The following is a 26,651-nucleotide window of genomic DNA, read 5'->3' as shown; positions in this document are numbered from 1 at the left end:
AAGTAAATTTACCCCTCAAGGGGCTGGTCAAAGCTGGAGTCAAACTTACCTTTCTTGAAGAATATTGAATCTTGTTAGAATAGAAAGAATTTTTCTTTTGACTGATGTACTCTTTTAAATTCCTAGATCTCTCTTAGATTTATATAATATCTCAATCTCCTCGGATCTCTCTTTAAATTATATAATAAGGGAACCCTAATTGATCGAGGAGTTTCCCAAATAATGCATAGGAAAAAGTATAAATAGGGGTGTTGGTTGAAAAAAAAATCAGTCAAACTTTTTTCCAAATCTCTCTTTCCCCTCTCAAATTCGTGCCTAGCACCTCCCCCATCTTTCTCCTCTCTTCTTCTCTCTTTTCCTTCAAGATCTCTCTCTATCTCCCTCTCTTCCTCCACTAAACTTCTTTCTTCTTCTCCTCTCTTATTCCAACCTCTTAACCTCTCATTCTCAATTCTTCCTTTCACTTTTAGAAAAGATAAGGAACTCTCACCATTAGGGTTCCTATCATACAAGTGGACAATAAGGTTCTTTAGAACAAAGAGCATCTCAAAATTAAAAGGCTTTGGAAGCAAAACCCTTGTAAGAATTTGTGCCAATGACCAAACTACTTTTCTTTTTACGAACATTGACAGTTAACCGAACCATCAGTCAGTTTTTTGCTCGGGATGTAGTTTGCAGCATAGACACAAGTATTCTCCAATTACAAGGCTTCATCAAGCTAGAAGATTATGGATCCAGAGAGTCTTAAAACCAGAAACAACTATTTAGGCTAAAAGATACAAAATTTCTCAGGCACAAGAAGCATGTGCTCCTCTGAGAGCTTGTTGCTCAAACTCGGTCTCATTGCCCAAGCTAATCATGAGCCACTTTATTGTATGCATTATTTTCTGCAGTCTACCAGAAATAAATGAGAAAGTGTATCCATATGCTCATAGTATTAGTAATTCTTATTGCCAACTCATAGTAATAAAAATTCTTATTGCCATGATCACTTTGATAAATGGTTAAAAGAAGTTCTTTCCATGCGTAGCTATTTCAATCAATAAGAAGACATGACAGAAAGAGGAACAAATACATCAAGCATCCTTTCATCGAGATCACGAACACAGAACCCAATCAGATAGCAGGCTACAGTGAATGAGAAAACTACCTTAACATAAAAGCAGGCAGAGTATTTTCAACTTAAAAAAGATTAAAGGCAAAAGTGCACAAAGTAGACAAAGAAAAGAAGTAAGAGAATACAGAACTATGTCTTGATGCTGTAATTTCCAAGGAAAAGATTTAACCAAATTTCCTGGGGCACAGACAGATAAAGTAAGCAATGGATTTTGGCACAACAGAAAACAAGTAACAGTGGCCTCTTCGTATCTTTCCATTTTTTTTCCCATAATCGCTACAAACTCTAAGTTTTGTGAGCATTGTTGCTAGTGTTTGACCACCTCCTGAGAGTGCAGACCATAAAATTCCTCCCTGCAAAAAGGCTCATCCTCGCCTTGGACAATGTAGATCGGCCACTACTACTTGACGGCAGATCAACCTGGTCAACTGCTGGTATTAAGTGGTCCGCTCCATTTTCCTGTACACCCCCATCGCTGGTACTTGCATCCAGTGGTTCGATCACTCCGGTATCAAGATTAACCGCTAGAGATCCCCTGCTTGCCCTTAGCCAATCAGCACCCTCGCATGTCACCCCTCGGCATTTTTTAACCTTCACCTTCACCAAATTAGGACATCCGCCCGCCAAAGCTTCCATCCCATGATCCGAGACTGGACACCCCTTGATACACAGTTTCCTCAAGGCTACACATTTCGCTGCAATGCAAGAGATTTCCGCATCCCCAATAGTCTCGCTTCCGCACAAAGCTAACCTTTCAAGATTTTGACAATTGCTCGCTAGAAGCCCTAAACTGCTCGATGTTGGGTTCACACCTATTAAAACAAGCTCTTGCAAGTTCGGACATCGCTTAGCTACAGCAATCAATCCATCATCCCCAATCCGATTCGTCTTCCACCCATCAATATGAAGCTTCCGAAGAAGCTTGCACCGATCAGCGACAGAAATGAGCCCCGCGTTGGTGCACTCAGGCGTCTTCACAAGGTGCAAAATCTCCAGATCTACGCAGTTGGAGATGGTGGAAAGGCCACGATCGCTGACCTGAAGACGCTCGAGGTGGATCTCCACCAATCCAGTCACACGAACTGCTATCAGTTCAAGCAGCTTATCCCAGTCGCCGGAGCAGCGGAAGAGCTTCAAGGTTCTAAGATTTCTAGAGCCCGCTATGACGGGCCCAAAGCACTGGCCGTTGTAGAGCTCTTTAAGACAAATAGTCTTCAGAGACAGCGCAGCGGCACCGGGTCCGATTGGCTCCGCAGCGGCCCCGTCTGTCAATCCCCGGAGACGCTTAACTGAGAGCTCCTCCAAAACAGCGCAGTGATCCAGCACCGCGTTCACGCCCTTGGAGCCGAAAGTGCAGGAGCCACACGAGAGCTTCTTCAGGTGTTTAGCGTTGTGCGCAAAGGCCGCCATGCCGGCATCCGTCAGCTCCCTGCAAGCCCGGAGCTTGAGTCTGGTGAGATTAGGACAAAGTTTCGAGATTAACTCCAGCGCTTCGTCGCCGATGCTGATCGATCGCCGATCGCATTTGAGTGCGAGCTTCGACACCGAATCGAATCGTTCAAAAAGATCGGGAATAACGTGGAAAAGATCAGCTTTCGCATCGAGAGAGATGCGGTGGCGCGACTGCCCCTCGACCCGAAGCCACCGCCGGCAAACAAGGGAGCATTGCTTCCGGGCACCAGAGCCAAGCGAGTGGAAGACACAGGCAAGACACTCATCCGGTAGATCCGAAATATAATCCCGATGACCCTCATCCTCCTCTCCAAAAGGCAGGATACGTTCCTCTACCACTGGTCTCTCCTCTAAGACAGGCCTCACCGCCGGCACCGACGACATGGAGCTCGTCAGCGTCCGGTTAGACGGAGCCGATGGAATGGAAGAAGCCGACTGGCCCATCCACGTCCACCGATCTAAGAGAATCCGCTACCTCAACGCAGAATGCCGTCTCCCTTATCCTGCGCCAACCCCAACCTCGCTCACCATCTTCCACCTGCTAGGGTCTGTTGCCGAAAAGCAAGTGAAGTTGCGGACTTTAACGCGCCTTTCATTTTGCAAAGATTTTTTTATAAAAAAAAGTAAAACTTAAGCAGTCTTTGGTTTAAGTTGACCTTTTGACGCCGGCCCTTTGAATCAACGGTCGTAAGGCTGAAGCTCGTGGAGAACCAGGCGTTCCGACTTGAGATTGGAGGTCCGTCTGGGACGATAACTTCTATGATTTCAGATTTGGTACCATCCGGGTCAAGCCCAAACTGATCTACGCCTAGCCTTTTCCTTTACGCTACTTGCAATGAATTTTGAAACGTATTCAAATTCCCAGTTTGGAATTTCAATTCAAATGAGTTGATAATTCGTAATTCTGTTTACAGTCCTTTTCAATTATGGTCTTCCTTCAAATCTCCGTTATTTTAGACTTTAGCCTGTTCGTTCTCCGTTTTGAACACGAATTACAAATTGACTACAGATTTCATGAATTGCTCTCTCATGTAATAACTGATAAATAATAATAACTTGTCAATCTTTTTATGTGCATTTTGCCTCCTTGTACTCATGTATGAGAAAGGTTGAGTAATTAAAGAGTCAAGGACTACAAAGCTTTTTATCCTCCCTTTGAACAATATACAATGTCCAGAAGCCCAATTTATAACAGGCACAAGGGAGAAAAAAAAAGAAATTTGATGTCTTTAATTAGAGAGAGAGTACAAGTTTATAAGAAAATGACAGAATCCATAAAGGGTTGTTAATCTCAAGACCCTCATTTAGCCACTCTCTGGGGGAGTTAATCTCATGGTTATCATATCAAAGAAACAAACAGAATTATATTACTCTTATCAATCGTTAAAAGTAGAATACATGTTAACTGCGAAGATTTTTGCACTCAGATTCTTCGAAGTTCATAATTACTGGTAGTTTAATTTCGTATACTTTTGAGGGAGGGACGAGAGAGGAGGTAAAGGAGAGAAAAAACTGTCTCTGTTGCACACCAATTTGTGGCTATGATCGAACACGCAACAAAAGGATACGAGCAGAAGAAAGAAAAAGCTGCGGCACTCGAGTTATATCTGCTTCTCTTATATCTCCTCCAAAGCTATGAACTTCTCATTCGATTGACCCTCGGACTTCCTTTCTCTGGTTGAAAAGAAATGGCGTCTTTGCAGCTTCCGAAATCCGGTATCTTGCTATTTCCAGGCAGCAACAAGAATCTTAGACGAAAATCGAGCTTTTTCTGCTGCGAGTTTAATCTCACGAGGTTGCAGAGGCGCCGGGGCTCGGTCAAGAGATGGCATGAGGTTTGTTGTCGGAGTCAGGAGAACGAAAACGAATCAAATGGTACTTCCTTCTTGGTTTTTCTCCTCTCGTTTCCTATATCTGGTTAAATGGTAGTAGCATATCATTTCCTGGGTTACTGTTATTTTGTAGGTTTTCTGGTTGTTTTGCTTTGAACTGCACTCTTTCTTAACTGATTGATTAGGTTGAAATATTAGATATCACCAAGCTTATTGCGTCCACCAGTGTAAGATGGATCGATTTTTCCAATTTACTCTTTACTCCACTACTGTTTCCACCAAATGTTTGTTATGTGTACTTCGTTAAACTGTTGCTGTGCTGGCATCTGTGTGTCAACTAATTGCAAATATGAAATAAGATCAGTAAAATATTCTAAACATCAATCTAGAGAGTATTTAGTACCCAAAGCATAAACGCAACTATAAAGGTATAACCAATCGACCACATTGAAAACCCTGTAATGTACAGGAAAACCACAGGGCAAATCCATGCACAATGCCTTAAACCAATAAGGGGAATAAGAAAGTGTTTCCTTTTGGGACTTTACATTTAACTTGAGGTTTACAACTTATTTGAACAAAATTATGAACTTGAAGAGAACACAACTTACCTCGCACTCCTCAATGCAAATATACATTTTGCTCACCTCAAAACCTCAATAACCCCTTCCAATTGCTTGGAGAATACAAAATGGATAAGAAAGACTTTGTAACCAGTTCTGTGATGCAAATATATTGTATAGGTTAGAGAATCAACCTCACAAATGGTATCAAATGGCGCAAAACATAAAAAATTCTACATTTTTTCTCATGTTTCTGCCCTCTCTCTCTTGCTAAAAAGAGTTCTCACCTTTTATTTTTTTCCAAATTTGCTCTGAAATTAAGGATAACGAATTTTGGGTCTTCTCCCATGGGAATGGAGTCCATTGTAACTCAAACACTTCTATCACATAGGTTCATTTTTTATTCAAATTTGGTTATTCCGTATTCATCATCTGACTGTTGCCCATACCGGCGTCTCCGTGTCAGTAGCATTTTGGTGATGCATCTTCCCTTTCTCTACTCTTAGCATTTTGGGCAGTTGGTTGTTCGGGCTCTGTCAGAGATAGATGCAACAGGTGCTGAAGGTTCAGACCCACCCGTGTAGCTATCCAAAGAGCCAGTGTCATTTGAAAATCTGAATCGGCTTGCTCTACCATTACTCCACCAGCAACGTTCTCAGTTTCAGCAGAGACGCCATTGTTTCTAGCGAAGGCAGTACTTTTGTCAACTCAAATTCCAGAACAGGCTTACTGCTTTCAATCCGGAATTCTGACTCCCTTCTCTGTTCTGGACATTGCTGATTTTCTGGTTAACACATTATAGATTACTGGTTGCTGATTTATCTTTCGAAACTTACGTATTTAACACATTACGGATCTGGCCAGTTACGGATTGATCTCTCTGGACGTTGCTGATCTCGCTAGACCTCGCTGATTGCCTTCTGATATCTTGGAAAGTTGCCTTACCTTCCTCTCTGCCTGGTTGGAACTTGCTCTGTATTCCGTAACTTCCGACCAGCGCTGAAGTTGCCAACGTCGTCAGAATACCTTCGACATTGCTGGTATATCTCTGTTGCTGATCTCTCAATTCTACTGATCTCTGCTGATCCACTTCGTAACTTGCTGGCATATCTTTGGAAGATATGCATGATATCTAGCAAGTTATACGTCTTCGTAGTTGTCTCGTCTATCCTGAGCAAATATCTCTGCGTCAATCTCGCTGGTCATCTGGTCATCTTGCAATTTCATTACTGCCGGTATTGCTCTCTGCTTCGTTGGCACTAATTTATTTCTGGAAGTGGTCAAGCTGCTGCTGCGTTGTCCGATTTTTGTCCCACTTCTGCGTTGTTGTTTTCAGAAGTTCGTGGCTGTCTCCTTTGCTGGCATGAGATCATTCTGCTGTTAAGTTGCTGTTTTCGAATTGATTCCACCATTCCAGCCATTGTGCCAGCTTTGTTGCTATTTCTGGAAGACGAAGTCTCGGCTCGACGACTGCTATCTCTGTTACCGCCGAATTATCACCGAGTTATCTGCTTACAAATTTTTTGGACATCGCCATTGCAAGACGGTGTGATACTCTTATTCGGCTAGTGGGGAGACAAAATCAAGTGTTTGATGAAAGGGAAGAGACGAGCGACCATGCTGGTTCTGTTCCACTTGAGTCAACTCAAACTCGACTTGGTCTTGACCCAGAATTTATTACTTGATCCCGAGCCACACATATTGCTCAGTTAATGGATTGACTCATTATCCAACGAGTATTGATCTAGTTGACTCGGTACCTGACCAGGTCAACTCGGTACCTGACCAGGTCAACTCGGACTCGAGTCAGCCTGACTCGACCCACTTGCTCTCTGCCTCTGTTATACTGGTCTGGGTCCTGAGTACTCTACCTATTCCTCCTGCGACTCGGTTATATTGGTCTAACATTGACTTGGTGTAACTCAGTCTTTTAACTCGGTCTCACTCACTCTTGACTTGGTCCCTTTACTTGGGCTTAATTGTTACCTTGGTAATCCTCAACTTATTACTTGGTGTACAACTTCCTTATTCAAGGATGGACTCACTGCGGATTATTTCATGTATCCTTATTACTCTTAAAGACTTTCATTATTTGGGACGTTGTTGCTATTGTGTTTCTTTGATTGAGACAATATTTTTTAAGGACTCCTCGGTTGCTTGTCGTGGGTTCATAATTTACTGACTGTTGTTTGCATTGGCTCATATAGTGGAGATTTGAATTACTTAAGAAAATAAAATACATGATGACCCCAACTTCTTCATCTTATCTTCCTGATTACCCATTACCCTTTTTATTATTTGGCAACCTTTCTCCTACCATCCCCTATGGCCAACCCTTTTTGGAACGTTGCTTTGGTTGGTCCTTTTTATATATATGAGTGTTTTTAAGTCCATCAAGACTTTAGTGATTATTATCACTATACTTGTTCGAAATCATTTGAGGTTGGTTTTGACTTATGTTTTATCACCCATTTCTACTATTTGAGAGTCTGTACCCGGTTTCGTACTTATCCTTAGGAAACTGTGATAGAGGAGATTATTACTACATCCATGTTATTTGTTTCAAGTTGGGATCACTACCACTACCTCCCTGCTTGAGGGGGAGTGTTGGAAGATATGATGTAATTAGGGTGTTATTGATGTAATTAATTTATGTTTTATGTCTCTTCTTCACTCTTACTAGAGTGAAGGGTGTAATTATAATATTGCACTTTTATCATTTATAAATAGAGCTTATGGGGGAGGGTTTGGATCAAGTCCATAACCTTGTTCTTTTCCCCTTTCTTCCTAATGTCCTCTCTCCTTTCTTCCTTCTCTTCTTTACCTAGGATGTCATCCACGGATTCTTAAAAATCAACACTCTAAAACCGTTATTTTCTAGGCCAAAGGAAATGAGCTATTTGCTTGGAAGTTTGATCAACAATTCCTCCAGATTGAGGACCTTATTGCTAAGATGACAACCAAGTTGTTTCATGTTCTCCGTTCAGCTAAGTTTCTTGCTGATAGTTTAGGCAGAATGAGCTATCTCCATTATCATACTGAAATTAACTATGAGAATATTCCTTTTTTTTGGCCTTAGGTTATAATTTTTAGGCAGTGGCCTGCTTCTTTCTCTGTCTTAAAACTTCCATTGTTCCAAAAAAAGAACTAAGGAAAGTTTTTCTCCTAAAAGGTCTCACTAACTTTTAAGAATCCCAAGTGATTAGGGAGCCATGACCTGGAAATAGAAAGTTTTTTAGTTTTTATCTAAAAATAGTTCACCCTCCTTACTTCCCAAAAATTCAGAGGGGGGCATGGCCCCACTACGCGCCCCTTGGTCCATTTCTGAAGCTGGGTTTCAATACCCCGAAATTGAACCCTGACAGATGTTAATGGGACCCAAAGACATGTTACACGCACGGGGATTAACGGCTGTTAATTTCCAGTAAATTATACTACACCAGAAAATATGAAAATATGGCTATTGATACCAAAAATCATGTTAACATTTTACCTACTTCTCTCGTAGATCAAGCAACAAATAACAATAATATCAACTCTTCAGGTCAGCTTCCGTCTGAGGACCTCATTTACTCCATCAATTAGTGGAGATCGCCGAAGATCAGCAGTTGATTGTAGTTTTGGATAATATGTCTTTTTGAGCAATAGGTTTGTATAATATGTTTAACATATGGTAGGCCCCAATGCATTATAGCTGTCGACGAGCGTCACATAACTTATGGGTTGGGTCAAGATGACCCAATAGCTGCTAATTTAATTCAACAACTGGATGTAGAACATGTCAGTGGACCAGCTGCTAATTTAATTTAACAACTGGATGTAGAACATGTCAGTGGACCAAGAGATGAGTGGTCCCACTTCATGTTTTCTATGGAACCTTGGACTTGCACATTAACCTCTACAAGGAACACTAGCACATTGTCCTCTCAATCCTCCCTTTCTAACCCCCTATTGTAAAAATGTGTCCTTTAAGATTTTTGTAAATATGGAGGGAGGCTCACCTATGGATCGTGACGCTAATATGGTGAATTTCAGGTGGAAAATGGATCTCTATAAGTCCATTCTATCATTGTTTTAAATACCTCTGGAGTCACTGTTCTTGTGATGAAAATAGCATTGTAGAATGTTCATGGTTTGGGCGGCATAGTTAAGATATCTGTTGCAAAACAACTCCTCTTTGGAACAGTCTTGATGTGGTTCTATTGCAGGTGACAAAACTATCCTTTACTCCTCATTTAATCAAAGATCTATAGTCGGTACAGAATGCTCAGTTCATATTTTTTGCAGCAATTGGTTCTTCGAGGGGGACTTTTATTGATGTGTTATCCTTCTAAACTTTTCTTACAAGTTCCTACGTCTTTTTGGGGAGATGCTGTTTTAACCTCTTGTTTCTTAATTAATCATATGTCCTCATCTGTTTTTCATGGTCAAGTTCCTCTACAAGTTTTAAAACCTCATTATAAGTTGTTTGATGTTGTTCCTCGTATATTTGGATGCACATATTTTGTACAAGTGCTGGACAATTCATCAGATTACTGTCACCTTGATCTGTCAAATGTGTCTTTTTGGGATACTCTTTTCAACAAAAGGGGAACAAGTGCTATGACCCTATTCGACGAAAGACATGTGTCAACTGATATCACCTTCTTTGAGCGCACTTCATTTTTTGCATTGTCTATTGAGATTCTTGTATCATTTGGCCCCTCTATGGATAATCTTGTTCTTATAGCAATTTTGCATGCACCAATAACATCACGTTCTTCTCCACCTCTTTAAGTCTAAAGCAAACGCCCTCACAGTAAGTTACCACATACTGTACCTCCAACAGCTCTAGCTCTTAAGCCCTCTCCTCCAGATCAACCATCTTTCTCTTTGCATGTAGGTCCAGTTTCGTTAGATTTGAACTTACCCATCAGTCTTGGGAAAGGTAAAAGATCATGTACTTCTCATCCTATCTCCAAATATGTGTCCTTTGATTTTTTGTCCCCATCTTTTAAATCTTCTGCCATGTCCTTATCTACTTCCACTATTCCTTGTTTAGTACAGGATGCTTTGTGTTCTTCTGAGTGGAAACAAGCTATGAATGATGAGATGAGTGCTTTAATGTATAGAGGAAGATGACATCTTTGTGATCCACCAACAGGGGCAACTATTGTGGGGTGTCGTTGCTTGTACATCATAAAATATAATATTGATGGCCCTGTTTAATAACACAAAGCAAGGCTGGTTGCATAAGAGTATACACAGACCTTTAGACATTCTCACTTGTGGCTAGACTTTCATCTATACATATATTGGTCTCCATGGCAGCAAATAAAGGATGACCTCTCTTTCAACTTGATGTAAAAAATGTCTTCTTGTATGATGTTCTACTTAAGGAAGTATATATGGAACAACCTTTTGGGTATGCTGCTCAAGGGGAAACGAGGAAGGTATGTAAGTTAAAAAAGACTTTTTATGGACTTAAACAGAGTCCACGAGCATGATTTGAGAAGTTTAGTACAATATTGATGCAATTTGGTTTCTACAGAAGCCATTGCAACCATTCTATATTCTTACTCAAAAGGAAAACTGGTATTATTATCTTGGTGGTCTATGTGGATGATATTGTATTGTCTGGGGATGATCTCGAAGGCATTGCAGCAATTAAGAAACACTAGGCTACTCACTTTCAGACAAAAGATTTGGGTCAGCTAAAGTACTTCTTTGGCATTGAAGTTACTCGCATTAAAAAATTCATGGTTCTTTCTGAAAGGAAGTATGTGTTTGATATATTGTAGGAATATGGTCTATTGGGTGCAAAACCAATTGATACACTCATGGACATCAATCATAATCTCCATGACACACAAAGTCCTGCTCTCAAGGACATAACACAATACCAACGCTTAGTGGGTAAATTGATTTATGTTATGGTTATCAGGTCCGATATATCCTTTGTTGCAGGAGTTGTGAGCCAATTCATGGAAAATCCTCATAAAGTGTATTTAGAAGTTGCCCAGAGGATTTTAAAGTATTTGAATCCCTGAAAACTGTTTGTTGTATACTCAGAATGACATTCTGATTTTCAACAGCGGTCTTGTGTAACTTTGCTTCTTTGTCTCTTGCTACTATGCTTCTTTCACTCAAGCTTACCTCTTTAGAATTGATGGTAGAGAATCATTTGAAACAAATTGGAGATCAGTTTTCTCTTTTTTGCACATGTATTTATGTCTTCTGTCTGACTGGTTATTTTGGTTGTTGCTCTGGCATTTCATGGTCCATGCTTATTTTTCTGTGATTTTGACCAGTTGAATCTGCTGGTCTAGTCTTGCAATGAAAGGAATTCAATATACTTGTGCATTGTATTTGTAGGTGAAGAACCTCCTGAGTCATTGTTTATGAAGGAACTCAGGAGAAGAGGCATGAACCCTACACTTCTTGAAGACAGCAATACGAGTCTCTATGGACTAACTGAGGATGAGATAAAGGTGGAGGATGACCGAAGCATCCCCAAGAGAAATGGTGTTATCTCATCAGATTTTGAGAAGAGCCTATCCAACCAAAGGGAGCGGTCTGTAGCACTAAACAGTGAAGGCCTTGAGGTTTGATGGCATCTTCCTTCGACTTTTATCTACTTTTTCCATATTTTTTGCACCTAAGAATCCTGGGTCATGTACTTTGAAAGAGTGGTAGTTGCTCATGTCAGGAATATTATCTGTCACTGTGATTTCATTTGTTGCATTCCGGTGGTAGAACATTTTCCCTGTGCCTTTTTTTCTTCTGCCATATTATACCTAAGGAACTGGGTCAGCTCCTTCAAGAAGAGAAGAGACCAACCACATATCACAAACTATAGAAACTTTTTTATAGTGTAATTAATCGAAAATCACTTGCTTCTATTCTTTGCAATGATATGCACAGTTGCTGAGAAACTTTTTCCAAGGGAACTCCTGTCTCAACTGTGGAATGTAGTTTGTCTACAACGAAATTACGTCCAAGCAAATACTTTTTTGAGTAGGGGTAGAAGTTTGTCTAGTTGCCAGCTGATTCATGTCTAATGTGTGAAGGTTCTGTATGAAGCTATCTGATGCAATCTGCCTCCTTCATATGAGCAAAAGACTGATTATTATATTGGAGTTAAAAAGGAGAAAACATATTGTCCACTATGGTGATTGGTGAACATTATCTAGCTGTGAGGGAGAGCATCTCTTCCTTTACTTGCTTTTCTTCTTCTTCTTCTTCTTCTTTCATCAGAAATAATAGAAAATCAGTGCATTCTACATTGATTTCTGCATTCATGTCTCTTTGTGTTGGTGCAACGTATAGTTTATTTTTCTGAGATACTGACACCATTAAGGAATGGAATTGAGCAACTTGGTGAGCACTGAACAGCCGACACTCTCATTGTTAAAGTTTAAGCATGTTCTGTTTATATTTGTTTTGCCTCAAAATAGTTGGAGCATTTTCTTTTATTTATCATATCGATCTGTTTATTGTCAAATGCAGGGTTTGATTCCTCGTGCAAAGCTTCTGCTAACGATTGGAGGAACCTTCTTTTTGGGGTTTGGGCCTCTGATTCTTGTCACAGTAGCATTCTTTGCAGCACTATTCTTCGTAAGTGTTTTTTTTATCTATACCTCTCTCCCCTATATGTGCTGTTATCTGTATTTTTTTGCCTGTTACATGTGAAGTTTCAACTTCTAATTAGTCTATTGTGTTAATTAAATGCTTTCAGTATTTTGGTCCAAGTTTTGTTCATGATGGAAGAAACATGCCTGTATCACCTCCAACATATATTGACCCATACAAGCTACTAGAGGATGAAAGGTTGTCACAGTCATCTCCAATGGTCAAATGAATTACAGAACAGTTGGGAGATTCCCCCCCTTTGTTTTTTTTGTTTTACAATTCTCATATAATATTCTTTCTGCCTTGTAAAAGTCCTAGTGTAAGTTCCTTCTTGATTAATGAGCACAGTGGACTTCAGATATCAGTATGTAACTAAATGTCCTCTCCAAATAAGAAATGGCTGTTTTTTTCAGGAATAACCTCTGTTTATGAAGTCATCTTGTGGTTTTTTACATGGTCACTTCTAATTCTGACAATGACTGTGATTACGTGATAAGACAAATCGGTCCGGCCAGATCGAATTGGTTAATTCTTAGTAATTTTTACTTAAGAAACACACGTTTACCAGGCTTTGTTTGGTAGCACAAGTAGAGAAAAAGAAAAGAAAATAGGTTCACGCTTTGTGATTTTGTACAATATCGAATAAAAAGGTGAAATATTTTATGAATAAACCAAGTTTGGATGAATGTCTTAATGAACAAAACCAAAATATGATTGATTTTAATTTTGGACATGAAATAGAACCATGTGGACTATACTCTTCTTACATGCATTACATTGATCAAATAAAGTTCATCCCAAGAAGATTAGCCTGTATGCTGAAATACATATATTTTTTATGTAAATAAATAAGACGAAAATAAAAAAATAAAATTTGAAGATATTTAATCACTTTAAAAATAAAAATAAAATTATACATAATATTTAAATATAGTTTTATAACTAATAAGTCTGCAAAGGCGCAAACAAGGTGTGGAACAGTTTATTTCGTCCCGCCTACCGTGTCGTTGTACGGCCAAGGTGCTGGTCGGAAATTAACAGAATCATTTTGTACAAAAATGTAAAATGCACGGGGACAGTGCAAGTTTGGAACCGATGTATACGTCTCCTTGCTTCCTTCTTCCGGCTAAGAGAGCGGTTTCGTGACTGACAAAATAGAAAGGTGACCCAGGAGGCTGCCTCTTTCACCGCACAAGGGCTGCGACTTCGGAAAACCCTAAGCTTTCTTCTGTTTCTGTTAAAGTCTACCTTTGTTTGTTTTGGGTTCTGTGATACGAATCCTGTTGTGTCCGAGAAGGTTAGATTCAATGGCTTTGCTTTCGGTATGGTCGTATCTTTTTGTTTAAACCCTGCAGTTAATTTTAATACCTGCGATAATCTTGGGGTTTTGAAACTAACTAAGGTCCTTTTGATGTTGTTAGACCCATAAATTACGCTTCCATTTCCGTTAATTAGTTTGGATAAAATTTTGGCGGGATTTTAACTGCGGCTGTAAACTATTTAGTGGGAACTATAAGCCTTTTGTGCTGCTCTGTTTTTAGCCCTAAGAATGCAAAGCAAAGTAGCTACGTCCAATGGAAAAGAGAAAGGCCATTTGGATTCATGATTCAATTTGTGAATGCTCTCATGAGCTTCCATAGTTGCAACTTTTGAGTTCATGCATTTTTTCTTTTGTGCAGCAACTGTCTGGCAATAAAGTTTGACTGTTATTGTTAATCAGACATCATGTCTTTTCTAATAACACCATCCAAGCGACCTTATGAGCCAAACTCTATGGAGCCAAATGGAAGGAGGAAGTGGCCAAAATCTGCTGCTTTTCAAACTCAGCAGCAATCTACTATCCAAAATCAGGGTTCTGCCGTCTTTCGTGTGCTCTGCCCTGTTTCCAAGTCCGGAGGTGTAATTGGAAAAGGTGGCAGCATCATAACCAAAATTCGCCAGGAAACTGGGGCAAAAATTAAAGTCGAGGAAACTGTCCCTGGATGTGATGAAAGAGTCATTGTGATAATGGGTCCTGAGAAAGATGTAGACACTAGTGAGGAGCACTCCAAGGATGATGAAGATAATGCAAATTCCAATGATGATGATGATGATAGTGAGGACAAGGAAGAAGATAAGAAAGATAAGGAAGAAGGAGGAGGGGAGGGAGAAGAAGAAGAAGAAGAAGAAGAAGAGGAGGAAGAAGCAGAAGAAGAAGATGCACCACCAAAGGATTTGAAGTCTGAGAAGGAACCTCCTGCTGCAGAGAGAGCTCTTTTACTTATTTTTGAAAGAATATTCCAGGAGGAAGATGGACATGATGGAGATGCTGAATGTGTGAAATCTTCTTTGGTTGTTGCTAGATTACTTGTACTTTCAAGTCAAGTTGGTTGCCTTCTTGGAAAGGGTGGAAGTGTAATCAAGCAAATGTCAGCTCAAAGTGGGGCCCAGATCAGGATCCTTCCCCGAGACAAACTACCACCATGTGCTTCACCTTTGGATGAACTGGTCCAGGTAATTGTTTTTCATACTTTATTTTCTACTGTAACTTGAAGCAAGAAAAGACTCCCTGAAGCTGGTTTGTTTCTGTGCTCTATTCTTTGAAACTAATGTATTTGTCTGCTTATTCTCATGTAGGTCTCAGGTGGATTGGAAGCAGTGAAGAAAGCCCTTCATTTGGTTTCTCAAGAGCTACTGGAAAACCCACCCCGTGACCGGGATTCTTTTCCCTCTGCCATTTTTTCTGGTCCACTGTCCCATCATTTTCCTCCACCTCCTTACGTAGAATCATTCCCTCCCAATTATCACTTCCCTACACATGGGACACCATATCCTGTAGGACCACATGATGCTTCCGACTTCCATCCAAATATTGGTCCACACATTTCCAAGCTTCGTGATGGTGCTGCCCCAGGACGAATGAAAATTCAACCAGAAATCCTGAGATTCCGGTTGTTGTGTGTGAATGAGAAGGTTGGGTCTATAATTGGAAAAGGCGGGAGCATAATTAGAACTCTTCAACTTGAAACTGGTGCTGATATCAAAATTATTGAAGGTGATGATGTGTCAGAAGATCGCATTATAGTCGTGTCTGCACCGGCGGTAATGCCTTTGTGCCATTTGAGAAATTTTATTTTGAGTTTTTGGTTATTCATCCTGTCATTCTATTTCCGTTTTGGTATATGTACAATATTTGATCAAGTAAAGTTTATTCTTATTCTTCAAAAAGAGAAAACAGTCAATTCATATTTTCCTGACAAAATGGGATTATTTCACTAATGGAACAAATAAACTAGTGCAGCATCCAGACGAGAGGATTTCTGCTGCACAGGATGCACTTCTTCGTGTACAAAGCAGGATTTTGAGGGCTACATCTGATAGCAGTACAGATAAAACAATGGTATCGAGAATTCTTGTTTCCTCCAGTCAAATAGGCTGTCTCCTTGGAAAGGGTGGTGCAATAATTGCAGAAATGAGGAAACTAACTGGAGCCCACATTCGGATTTTGGGGAAGGACCAGATCCCAAAATGTGCCTCTGAGAATGAAGAAGTAGTTCAGGTGACTGGTGAACACCTCTTGGTTAATTTATATCGTCTAAGTTCCAAAAAAAAAATAGTTGTCTTACGGGTTGTTACTTGTACAAGTGGAACACCTCTTGATTAATTTATGTCATCAAAGTTCCAAAAAAAATAGTTGTCTTATGGGTTATTACTTGTACAAGTGAAAGCTAGATATTTTACTCTCTTTCTCTCTTTCTCTTTCTGCAGATTGCAGGAGAATTTGAGGCTGTCCAAGAAGCTCTATTTCAAATAGCTGCAAGATTGCGGGATCACCTTTTCCGAGATAAGTTTGCTGCAATGAATTTTCCTCCAGGACCTGGTTTTTCTGATCAAGTACCTCTTTTTCCACGAAGGAGAGATTCTTTACCACCTGGTGCCTTTTCTGGTTTGGGATCTTCTGTTCACAAGTTTGATGCCCATGGTGGGTTTCCTCCTCATGATGAGCAAATTGGATTCATGCAGAATATTCACAGACCTGGAATGGCTCCACATTTGTCTGATAGAATGCACTCTTCAACCTCTTGGGCACCCCCTGTATGTAATAATTGACTCGTGAACAAGTTATTTTTATTGTGTTAATTAGCAAATTTTGTTGGTGTTAGGCTCATGGTTCATAAACCTACGTTAAATTTGGTCTTGAATAGTGCCATGTCTGTTTTGACAGAGAGATCATGATCCTTCTTATCTCAAAATAAAAAAAATGAGAATGTGTTTTCTTTGGAACCTCTTCTATTCTTCTGATTATTCTTTTACAAAGAGACCTGGGAATCTACGGATGTGTTTGGACTCGTTTTGTAATTTTATGATTTTAACCTTTATGTTGTTTATTTCAAAAGCAAAAAAAAAAAAAAAAAAGAAAAAAAAATGAAAAATGGGAACTTTAAAGAGGACGAGGGAGATGAGAGATCGACTGTGTGACATAGATTTCCCATGTTGCTACATCATTGTTGCTTTTGTAATTTGAAATCCTTAGAGCTCTAACGTCTGAATTGGTATATTTTGGATGCCTCTTGTTTTGTGTTTTCAGTGTCTTTGTTGAGGAGATGTGAGTTTTGTAAATGTCAGATTGGTTGATTTTCAGTTGTATTACTGGCTTGTAGGGTGCTAGTGATGCTAGTGGTCCAGTTGGTATGTCTGACTATGCTGGATTTCCTCAAAGAAGAATGGGTTCATTTGGGAGGTTTGTCTAGTTTCTTGTCCATTTCTTTCCACCTAGTTTTTTGGTCATTTTTTTGGTGCAATAGTTACTTTGTCATTCATTTTTAGTAATGACTTATTTATATGTATATTACTTTTCTGTTAAAGCTATCTGCCTATCTGGCACCACATACAGTGACCTGTTGCTGGTAATGGATAGCATAGACTTCTTAACTATTCATATTAATTGATCTATGATGTCAGGTTTGTTGCATTTTTTTGTGGTTGTTCAATATTTATCTTGTTTACTCACGCAGTGGAAGCCAACTAACTTTTATCACAAGCACAACTGTAGAAGTTGTTGTTCCTCGAGCAGTTGTCCCTGCTATATATGGTGAAGATGGAGGCTGTTTAAAGCAAATTAGACAGGTCAGCAACTATTTGATGATTTTTCTTGCTCTTCTATATTGGATGCTCGACTATTGACTCTGGCTAATCTCATAGATTTCTGGAGCAAAAATAAATATCACGGACCCGAGGCCTGGAGCAATGGAGACTACAATCATCATATCTGGAGCACCTGATCAGACTCATGCTGCTCAAAGTCTTCTTCAAGCTTTTGTAATGAGTGAAACTGGTTCCCCTTGATTTCTGAGAGCAACAGGTATTTCATCTTACTTTTGAATTAGATATAGCACTATTATTTGTTAGCCAAACCTGTTATTGGTACTTTTTGTTCAGTGTGTGAAGGCATGGTTGATGAAGTACTAATAATTTCAAGTTCCTAAGAAAATAAAGTGATCCATTAATGAGTTCCATAGACCTTTGGGTTTTTCTGCAGTTAGCAACCTATATGTTGCAGTCCTCCACTACAATAAGTCTAGGTTCTTGTTTAAACTCAGAAATAATACTAGTATTTTGTCATATTATGATTTTGTTCTTGAAGATTCTTCTTGCTTGTCAGCAGTAGAAGAAGAAGCTGGAAGTATCGAGCAGTTAAACTTTGCAGTTTAGAGACTATCATGTTCAAACTTCAGTGGATCATTAATAGGTTATTACCAACCAATTCAGGTCCAACTTCAGTTGTAGGATTCTTCCAACTAATTAAAATGTACCTCTTGCACTGGTGAACAAGAAGACGCAGCAAAGGGAACTTTTGTATGTAAGGCAAAAATGATGGGAACTTAATGCTTGTAGCTGATATCTGGAAAACTACTCTGTCATGTGATATTTCTCTTATAGAAGTTTATGTTGCATAAGACACTTGCAGCAGAGAAAATTGCCACTGGAGAAAATAGTAAAATGGGATTCATATTTATAGCCACAGAACAAATAGCAAAATGGAGATCATAATAGATATATATCTTCCCACTTCCATTTTAAACACTTACCAGGCTACTGAGGGTTTTTCCTCGGAAGTTTGGAACAGGTCGGTTTCTAACTTCTTCAGGGGAGCTATATTAAGGTCTGTTGGCTTTTGTTTCAACTATCTTTGCATTTATTGATAATGGTCCTATGATAATGTCTTAATTCCAACTACTGAAATGAACAGCTTCCATTGTCATCTTGATTTGAAGTACTGTGGTCCTTTCCATCTCTGGGCATTGGCATATTCATGTTGCTGATTCTATTTTCCAGTTATGCCATAGTGAGCGGTATACTTTACATCTGAACTGCTTGAAAATTGCTGTGTCCCCTTTAATTGGTGTGTGCATTAGATGTTGAAAAATGTCGTGGAATTTCTCTTTCTCTTCATTTTTGAAACAATCAACCTTACATCAGAGCAAATTGCTCTTTCATGGCATATGTGAGCACGAATGGGGCATTATAAAGTGAGGATGATGGTATTTCTTTGGATGACTGTCACGGGTAGGAACCAATCTGAAGGATGTTTCTCAATTTGATGATGAGATAAAAAAAAATTCAGGACTAACGTCTAAGGCAATTGTTATATTACAGTAATTCTTGCTACCCTTTGCTGTAGGCATGTAGCAGAAAAACCTCAATAGGTTATGTTTGCATTTCTCAACCAAAAATTAATTTTTTTTGAAAGACCTTTTAGTGCTTGAAAGCTAGGATACTAAGAGTTCAATCATATAATACATACATGGGGACCATTTACAGTGGGGGAGAATCCCCATTCACAAGGCTTGTTTAGAGACCCCCCTCCTGAGCTAGCTGGTCAAAGAGGAAGTTGGCTGACCAGGAACATGCTTCCACTGTACTTGCCAATAAGAGAACCTGTTCAAGACTGTTAGGAATTAGACACCCTAATTCAATACTATCGAGAGTAATAATAATTGTAGAAGAAGAAATAATCAAGCACGAACACATAATATTTATACAGGTTCGCCTCAAGGTGAGATTACGTCCTCCGTTGCTGCAATAATTCACTATGATGAAGAAGTTTACAAGAGAAATCGCACACACTCAAACTCTTTATGTTTTTCTCTAACCTCTCTCTCACACAACTCATGATCATCAATCACCCTAATAACGGCGCCCCCCAAATGCTAGGAGAAAACTAGGGCAACTGAAATGCAAATGTGAAATCCCCAAACTACCTTTAATGAAACAACAATCAATATATCATGGACCTTTCGGGGACTCCGCCCCCGATCCCTCGGGGGGAGCTTCTTGCTACCTTAATAGCAGTTGGTTTATTTAAAATTTCTTCACCACACTGACAGCATTGCTTGTTACCTTAGAGCAAATGGCTCTAAGGTAGGAGGGGTTTACTCAACAAAATCTAGTTGTCTGTAACCCACTCCCTCAGTGGCTTATAATTTAATGTTAGTATAAAAACTGTCTTTTTTTATCAATAAAGGCAGAAATGATGAGTACTACTGAATTCGGACCATATGTATTTTCTCTTTTCTTTGGATAATTGAGGCATGTGGCTCTCTAATACTGCTCAGTCTTTTTTGTTAAATAAAAAAATATCATTCTTATTTGAGGATGTGTTTGTTTGTGGGTGTTAAAATGCAGGTACCTATTTTTCTTGATCACATGGGTACCTACTTCTTTTCTTAAAACATGAACAAGTTCATATTGATTTTTTTATAGGGTGTGCTGCCACAGTAAATACAAGAAAAAGGTCCTAGTGCTTAGTTTTTCAACTTATGGGAAGATTCACTGTTTAGATTAAAAGAAATCTAAACATGCTTGATGGATCCCTACCTTTTAATGTAACTTCTCTGTATGTGCTAGTAATTTAGTGCTTTTCTCCACTAGCTGAACAAGAACTAGTCATTAGGACTGTCAGTGCTAAATGGAGTGATTGAATGCATCACCTTTTAGTTATTGCAGTGTATGAGTGTTGGTACCAAAAAGATTTCAATGGTTCCTGGGCAGATCTGGAGTATTTTGAACCATGTCAGTCACGGTATGTATTTTCTTGTTGGGCTTTCCTTGGTGATGAGCTTTGAATACTGATGTGTATATGAGCTTGTGCCATCTTGGTTGAATGAAGCCCATCAGTTCCCCTTTTTCTAGCTCAACAAATTCTGAGAAATGTCTGGTTCATCTTGCTTATCACCGTATTATGTACTAAGCCTTTATTGGTAAACCGGCTGTCTTCCAGAAGTTGTGAACTAGTTCATTTCTGTGATTTAAGGCTCTGGTTATACAGCATGAATTGCAGGTATCATCTAATAAAATGTTGGCTAGTGTATAAGGTGTTTTTCACTGCCTAATCTGCTTGTTCCTTCTCTCTGCTATTATTGTTCTTGAGTCTCTGCCTAAAGTATTTGCAGAACATTGTGATGCACTGACTACTAGTATGTGTTGAACTCTAGTTTAACTTCAGTAGTATTTGGCTTTAATCTTGTGGTACAGGTGCTTTTGTTGTCCTGGATGCATAGATGACTTCTTGGTTAATAGTCTTCAACCTCCACTCTGTTGCTATTATTGCTTCATTTCTATATTGAATCTAAATTTGCTGCTTAGGTAGATGAACCTGAAGATAGTGGTCAAATGGATACAAATTATGGGTCATTACCAACAGCTGCATAGCATCAATTGCTTTGGTATGGGTATGTTTTTTGTTTTCCTGCTCCATTCTCGACCTTTCATGCCATTCTTTGTTACCTTATGTTGGAAAACAAACTCGGTGCTTTAAATATGTTGATCTCGTCGTGCATAAATCATCTAGACCAGTTTCTGAGGCCTAAACAATTATTCTTATGGAGTTCAATGTTTTTAAATTCTTCCGTGAACCATATAAAAAAATTCTTAATAAAATGAAGAACAGGAACTGACAAAATTGATTGATTAGGATTAGGATTCATAAGTCCAAACATTTCGTTGTAGTGTCTGGAACATTTATGAAAAAGTGGGGAATAATAAGTGGAACCTCCTAGAGAGTGTGAGGGTTTGTTCAGAAACATTAGTGATTGTAAACGTGAAGTGAATTGGGGTAGGTGGAACTAATGATTGAAGGTAATAAACATATGCCTAAAGCAGACGGGTGTTGTGGCTATTCTTAAGAATTAATTTCCAAAAAGGAAAAAATTAAGGCCTGCGTGCCATTGTTTCTATATCCAACAATCCTTTGATGATATTGGTGGTTTTTAAATACAGTTTTGGGAGGTTTTGATCTGCGTCCTTTCTGCTTTTACATTTTGTTCCTAAAAGGAAGGTGAGTTTCCACCTTGTCTAGTTTGTCCTTTAAACAACCCTAAGTGTTATAATTGATTATCAGGATAAGCTGTATGGTGATGCTATCATCAGCTATCATCATCAACGTCATTCATGCCTTATCTTTTGTTAAATTTCTCACCTAAGTCAAGGAAGCACGTGTGCTTGTGGTGTGAATGGTGTTGTGGACTCTCTAGTGAGGGAATATCTTTCTGTCAGCAACTGGCTCTTGGCAGCTCTTTTCCATTGTGGTTAACTCTTCTTTTTTTGACTTATGAACTGTTTAGTCTGTTTTTGGTTTTAATTTCCTTTGTAATTATGCTCATGTACTCTTTGCACTCTTTTTTAGCCTCTTTAATGAATCCTCACTTCTCTATAATCTCAAGAAGAAAAAAGAAAAAAAACAGCAGCAACATCAACTATAACTGCACTTCTAGTGACAAATGTTTGTTTCTTTGTTGATGCCTTGGGCAAACCAAATAAAAACATGTTTTGGATGACAAAATCGGACGTTTGGGAAAATAATTTCTCAAAAGAGATTAAGTCATACAAAAGGCAATATGGAATGTTTGCGTAATGCATTGTATGGTCATATGGCATCCCACATGGTGCTTCAAAATTTCTCATTGCACGATTTTACATAATAAGATTGAGCTCAGTTGACAAGCTAGAAACTGTAATGTGGTGATCCTAAGATTTGCAGAACCATCATCCTAGTTTTGCAGGTGCTTTAGTGTAAAAGGTTGTCCTGTTTAGAAGACTAAGATAAATTTATATGAAGAAGACTGAGGGTAAGTAAGTAGTTTGAGAGATGGATTTGGTTGGATAACTTCTCTTATGGCAAAGTCAAACAGAGGGGAATGTGCAGGCTCTCATGCGGACCAATGCCAATGATTTCTGGAATCTCATTTCAAATGTTTCTAGCTGGTTGAATGCGAGTACAGTTCATAATGTTTTCTAGCTTAGAAACGCTGCTAAGCTTTTTGGTGTTGCTAATGAAAGTGAGAAGGGTTATTAAAAGGTGGAAGCGTATATGAAACTTGTCTTAACTTCTACTTATCTTCTATTGCCCCTTATATGTTTAAGCAAATGGTAAAGGCACTAAACTTGTAGTAGTTACTCCATTATAAACCGTTATACCCATTCATTTTTAATTACTAGATGCCCAACAACAACATATGAATGATGCCTTCCCGTTCGAACGATTAGACAAATAGAAAGTTGCTAGAAAGAAAGAACCATTCAAATGGTACCCCTGCATTTCAATGGTCAAACAAATAGAAAGCTACTGGAATGAAGAACCATTCGAATGGTTCTCTAGTATTCAATTGTTGCGATCAATCCCAAATAGTCCGACATGAATTTTTTAGATTAATTTTCAAATTCTCTGTTCGAGTTTTTGACTTTCATATCTTCAATTAGTTTTCAGCAAATGATTATTTGGGTTTACAGAGTTGATTCTAAGTTTGAAATCTTGCCAATTTGCATTCTCTTGAGCTGCTATTATTTGTGAAGGGCACATTATGATTATTTAGTGAAGTTTGATTATAAAAGCAAAGTACACTTTTTTGTTTGTATCAGTAAGCTTTGTGTAAGCGAGCCCTTAGCCATCATACTCACTCTTTGTGCTCCAAGGATGTGAGTGGTGTTTGGTCCCATGAAGAAATAAATAGATTTGTTTATTTTTATATTAACTTTTTACTTCTCTTAATTAACTTGTATGTGTTCATAATTTTAATTAATTCGATGTCAAAACTTAATTTCACAATTAAGGTTCAAGCACAAATGAATGGAATGCCAAGAACACATAAAGATTTATGGTGGTTCATAATTCTTTCCATGGATTGCTAATTCACTCCCAATGTGTTTTACACACTTGTGTTGGAGTTTCCAAAAGGCACTTAGCAAATTGCCTCCACATTGGAGCTTATACTACTCAATTAACCACTTGATTTACAATAGCAAGCTAGCACAAAGCCTAGACCCACAAAGGTAGTTTTTAGCAAGTCATTAGGTTACATAAGCCTAGACTCACAAAAGGATTTGTTGTAGTTAATTAGGTGTTGAAGAACATATACGGAGAAGTCTTGCATAACTCTCATGAAAATGAGTCTCATGGAAAGAATGTTTAGCCAAAGGAAGAAATTTAATATTATTAGACTTTTAATTTGTTAGAGTTGTTTAATTAATGTGGGACTTATATTTTAAGAGTTGTACTCAGGGTGTAACTGTGATACGAGTAGTTTAATTTAACTTGATTTTGTGTTCTCTCTCTATTATTAATAAACTGAAAGTACTTGATTTATGATAATGAATGAATTATTTTATTTAAAATAAATTAACATGGTACCAGAGTTGTTTTGTAAGTTGACTTAGGGCCTGTTAGTGCACAGCGTAAGTGAAATGTATTTCACTTACGCTACGGAAAGTGGGTCGAAACGCGCTGTATTTCGCTTTCCCCCGTTTCAGGCATAAAACGATGGTAAGTGAAATCAAAGGGGTCGAGCTCGGATGTCACTTACCATTGCTCAAATACATCTCGTTGTCGGGGAGGAACCTCTGTCGAACGAGGGTTTCGAAGAAAAAAAAAATTATCCCTCGCTCGCTCGTGACCTTCGGCGATTTCAATCGCCTTGCGACCTTGTCTCCGACACTCCTCTCGCAGTCCCCAACTCCGACGACCTTTGGCGACATCTCTCTCCTCTCTCTGCAACCTCTCTGACTCCTTCCTCGCTCGCGATCGTCGGCGATTTCAATCACCCCCTCTGTGACCTCTCCCTGACACTCCTCTCATCGTCCTAGCACCGATGACCTTAGCCGAACAGGTCTCCCCTCTTTGCAACCTCTCCGGCTCGATTCGAGGTATTTATAAGTTATTTGAAGGCACATTGTGGACTTATTGGTACACATTGGTGATGAAGAATTATTTTCTGGCCTTTTGTTGAAAGTAATTTAATGAGGGTAATTAGGATCTTGTCATGGTTCTCGTGTTTTGCTCTTGTGCGAGTGTAGATAAAATGAAATAGGAGAAATAGAATAAAATGAAACAGGGTCAATGCAGTGTAAAGATTTTTAGGACCCCACTTTTATTTTTAATCTGTCTACAATACTATATGATTTTATCTGAGGCTCTTTTGTCTAATATGTTATATATTTCATGTTAACGATGCTTAACTTCTTGTGGTGACAATAAAGAGAATAATAGTTTCATAAATTGTGTATCTGGTAAGCGCCCCCCCCCCCCCCCCCCCCCCCCCTGTTTCAATTTTTGTTTTAAGAACAACTTATTTTTGATTCATTGTCTATTGGTTATGAGTTTTAGATGGCTGGAAGGAAGAAAGGTAAAGACAATATGGATAACACTACAAATAGGTCATATGACACATGGACGTTTGACGAAGATTATAAAATGCTTGATTTGCTCATTGAGCAAGTCAATTTGGGTAATAAATTACCTAATGGAGTTTGGAAACACGAAGTTTTCAATAATTGTGTCAGTATATTCAATTTAGACGCAGCAAACCAAAAAACAGTAGAACAGTTGAAAAACCGCGTGAGGACTTGGAAAAGAGTGTATATGGTTGTGAGTACATGCCTAAACACTAACGACTTTGGGTGGGATCCAACAACCCAGAAAGTCACTGCTAGTAAGACAGTGTGACAAGACTACATAAAGGTTTGTAAATGTAACATAAAATGTTATGTTTCTTGCTTTATTAATCATGTTTTTTAGTATTTTAAACAATAACTTTTCATGTAGATGCATAAAGAAGTCGACAAGTATAGGCGGGAAAGTTGTCCGCTCTATGAAAAATTGGCTATTGTAGTTTGAAACACTATGGCCGCGGGGAAAGCGAGTAACACAAGCATGGAGTCAGATGATAACCTTTTGAATTTTTAAGAAGGATTGATGACATTGATGAAGATGATGCAATCAGGGAGATCCCAGCACCCAACATTATAGAGTCTCCAAGTGATGCTCCTCCGAAAAGCAAAGCACCAAGCAATGATGGGGATAAAACTTCTTCTACTCGGCGTAGGAAGAGATCTGAACCATTAGTTAAAAATGCTAACATGATCGTTGAGGCTATTAATAATATGTCATCAACCCTTACGCAAATCTTTACTCCCCCCGTAGAACCTCCATGGTTCGAAGCACTCGAGACATTACCTAACTTTCCCAGATAAGTCAAGTATTTTACCATGGAGTTGCTCGACACCAAAGCTAAGAAGGATATGTTTATGAAGATGAATCAGGAAGATCAGTATGACTGGTTGATTACTAAATTCAATGCAATGTAATAGAGATAGAGATGTTGACAGTTTTAACTTATATTTACGAGACACATTTGATTTTGTATGAATGGCGTTGATTATTGAGTATTTCTGGTCTATAGTGAATGAGTATTATTGAATGTGTTTGAACCATGTTTTCATTATTGAATGTCTACTATTGCAGGTACCTATGGATAATCTACCAGATAGGGAGAAAATACGTATCTGTATTGTAACTTATACAGTTGTACTTGTTTTTGTCCATTCATACTTAAATGAATGTAATAGGCAAGTACAACGTTCTTATCATTTGGGTGGTCCATGATATTTAAAGAAAGCATTAGAAAGATCGCCTATTAAATTTTGAAAAGTGTATAGGATGAATCAAACTATTTTTCTCAAGTTGTCTGGAATCTTGAAAAGTAGAGGACTTTTATTTGATACAAGGACAATGTCTGTGGAAGAACAACTTGCATATTTTTGTAT

At 38.7% G+C, this 26,651-nt stretch overlaps 3 protein-coding genes across 13 annotated transcripts; 2 read left to right on the top strand and 1 right to left on the bottom strand.

Moving 5' to 3' along the window:
- Positions 1 to 1,058: 1,058 nt before the first annotated feature.
- LOC137951586 (F-box protein At1g47056-like) lies at positions 1,059 to 3,261 on the bottom strand. The gene is made up of 2 exons (XM_068798348.1): positions 3,226 to 3,261; positions 1,059 to 3,117 (listed from the first exon to the last, which is right to left on the bottom strand). The coding sequence occupies exon 2, from the start codon at positions 3,011 to 3,013 to the stop codon at positions 1,403 to 1,405; it is 1,611 nt and encodes a 536-aa protein (XP_068654449.1). The 5' UTR covers positions 3,014 to 3,117; positions 3,226 to 3,261; the 3' UTR covers positions 1,059 to 1,402.
- Positions 3,262 to 4,103: 842 nt separating this feature from the next.
- LOC137951587 (uncharacterized) lies at positions 4,104 to 12,994 on the top strand. The gene is made up of 4 exons (XM_068798349.1): positions 4,104 to 4,444; positions 11,319 to 11,548; positions 12,453 to 12,560; positions 12,682 to 12,994. Exons 1-4 carry the CDS (start codon positions 4,258 to 4,260, stop codon positions 12,802 to 12,804), a joined length of 648 nt encoding a protein of 215 aa, XP_068654450.1. The 5' UTR covers positions 4,104 to 4,257; the 3' UTR covers positions 12,805 to 12,994.
- Positions 12,995 to 13,718: 724 nt separating this feature from the next.
- On the top strand, positions 13,719 to 26,409 carry LOC137951471 (RNA-binding KH domain-containing protein RCF3-like). 11 transcript variants are annotated; one of them, XR_011112133.1, is made up of 10 exons: positions 13,719 to 13,872; positions 14,255 to 15,068; positions 15,192 to 15,656; positions 15,856 to 16,113; positions 16,323 to 16,649; positions 17,216 to 17,295; positions 17,570 to 17,681; positions 17,757 to 17,916; positions 21,201 to 21,280; positions 22,616 to 22,876. XR_011112133.1 is itself a non-coding variant. In XM_068798145.1 (9 exons), the coding sequence occupies exons 2-8, from the start codon at positions 14,301 to 14,303 to the stop codon at positions 17,898 to 17,900; spliced, it is 2,154 nt and encodes a 717-aa protein (XP_068654246.1). In that variant the 5' UTR covers positions 13,719 to 13,872; positions 14,255 to 14,300; the 3' UTR covers positions 17,901 to 17,916; positions 26,350 to 26,409. The 11 variants fall into 11 exon arrangements, 7 of the variants coding, with proteins under 7 accessions (XP_068654246.1, XP_068654244.1, XP_068654242.1 ...); XR_011112130.1 differs by having other exon boundaries at positions 21,201 to 21,286; XR_011112132.1 differs by lacking the exon at positions 22,616 to 22,876 and adding an exon at positions 21,955 to 22,246 and having other exon boundaries at positions 21,201 to 21,286.
- The last annotated feature ends 242 nt before the right edge of the window (positions 26,410 to 26,651 follow it).

Source organism: Aristolochia californica, unplaced genomic scaffold (genome assembly GCF_029961685.1).
Source record: "Aristolochia californica isolate CCGP_79_NKW_82.1479 unplaced genomic scaffold, dmAriCali1.0.hap1 SCAF_15, whole genome shotgun sequence".
Classification (NCBI taxonomy): Eukaryota; Viridiplantae; Streptophyta; class Magnoliopsida; order Piperales; family Aristolochiaceae; genus Aristolochia; species Aristolochia californica.
The sequence above is the reverse complement of the archived record's forward strand: the minus strand, read 5'-3'. Positions and strand labels throughout refer to the sequence as shown.

Excerpts from the sequence above, each read along its gene's own strand:
- LOC137951586 (XM_068798348.1), bottom strand. The coding sequence starts at position 3,013 with ATGGGCCAGTCGGCTTCTTCCATTCCATCGGCTCCGTCTAACCGGACG.
- LOC137951587 (XM_068798349.1), top strand. The coding sequence starts at position 4,258 with ATGGCGTCTTTGCAGCTTCCGAAATCCGGTATCTTGCTATTTCCAGGC. Across the intron at positions 4,445-11,318 it reads GAACGAAAACGAATCAAATG|GTGAAGAACCTCCTGAGTCA; the intron begins GTACTTCCTTCT and ends TTGTATTTGTAG. Across the intron at positions 12,561-12,681 it reads TCTTTGCAGCACTATTCTTC|TATTTTGGTCCAAGTTTTGT; the intron begins GTAAGTGTTTTT and ends AAATGCTTTCAG.
- LOC137951471 (XM_068798145.1), top strand. The coding sequence starts at position 14,301 with ATGTCTTTTCTAATAACACCATCCAAGCGACCTTATGAGCCAAACTCT. Across the intron at positions 15,657-15,855 it reads TAGTCGTGTCTGCACCGGCG|CATCCAGACGAGAGGATTTC; the intron begins GTAATGCCTTTG and ends AAACTAGTGCAG. Across the intron at positions 16,114-16,322 it reads AGAATGAAGAAGTAGTTCAG|ATTGCAGGAGAATTTGAGGC; the intron begins GTGACTGGTGAA and ends CTCTTTCTGCAG.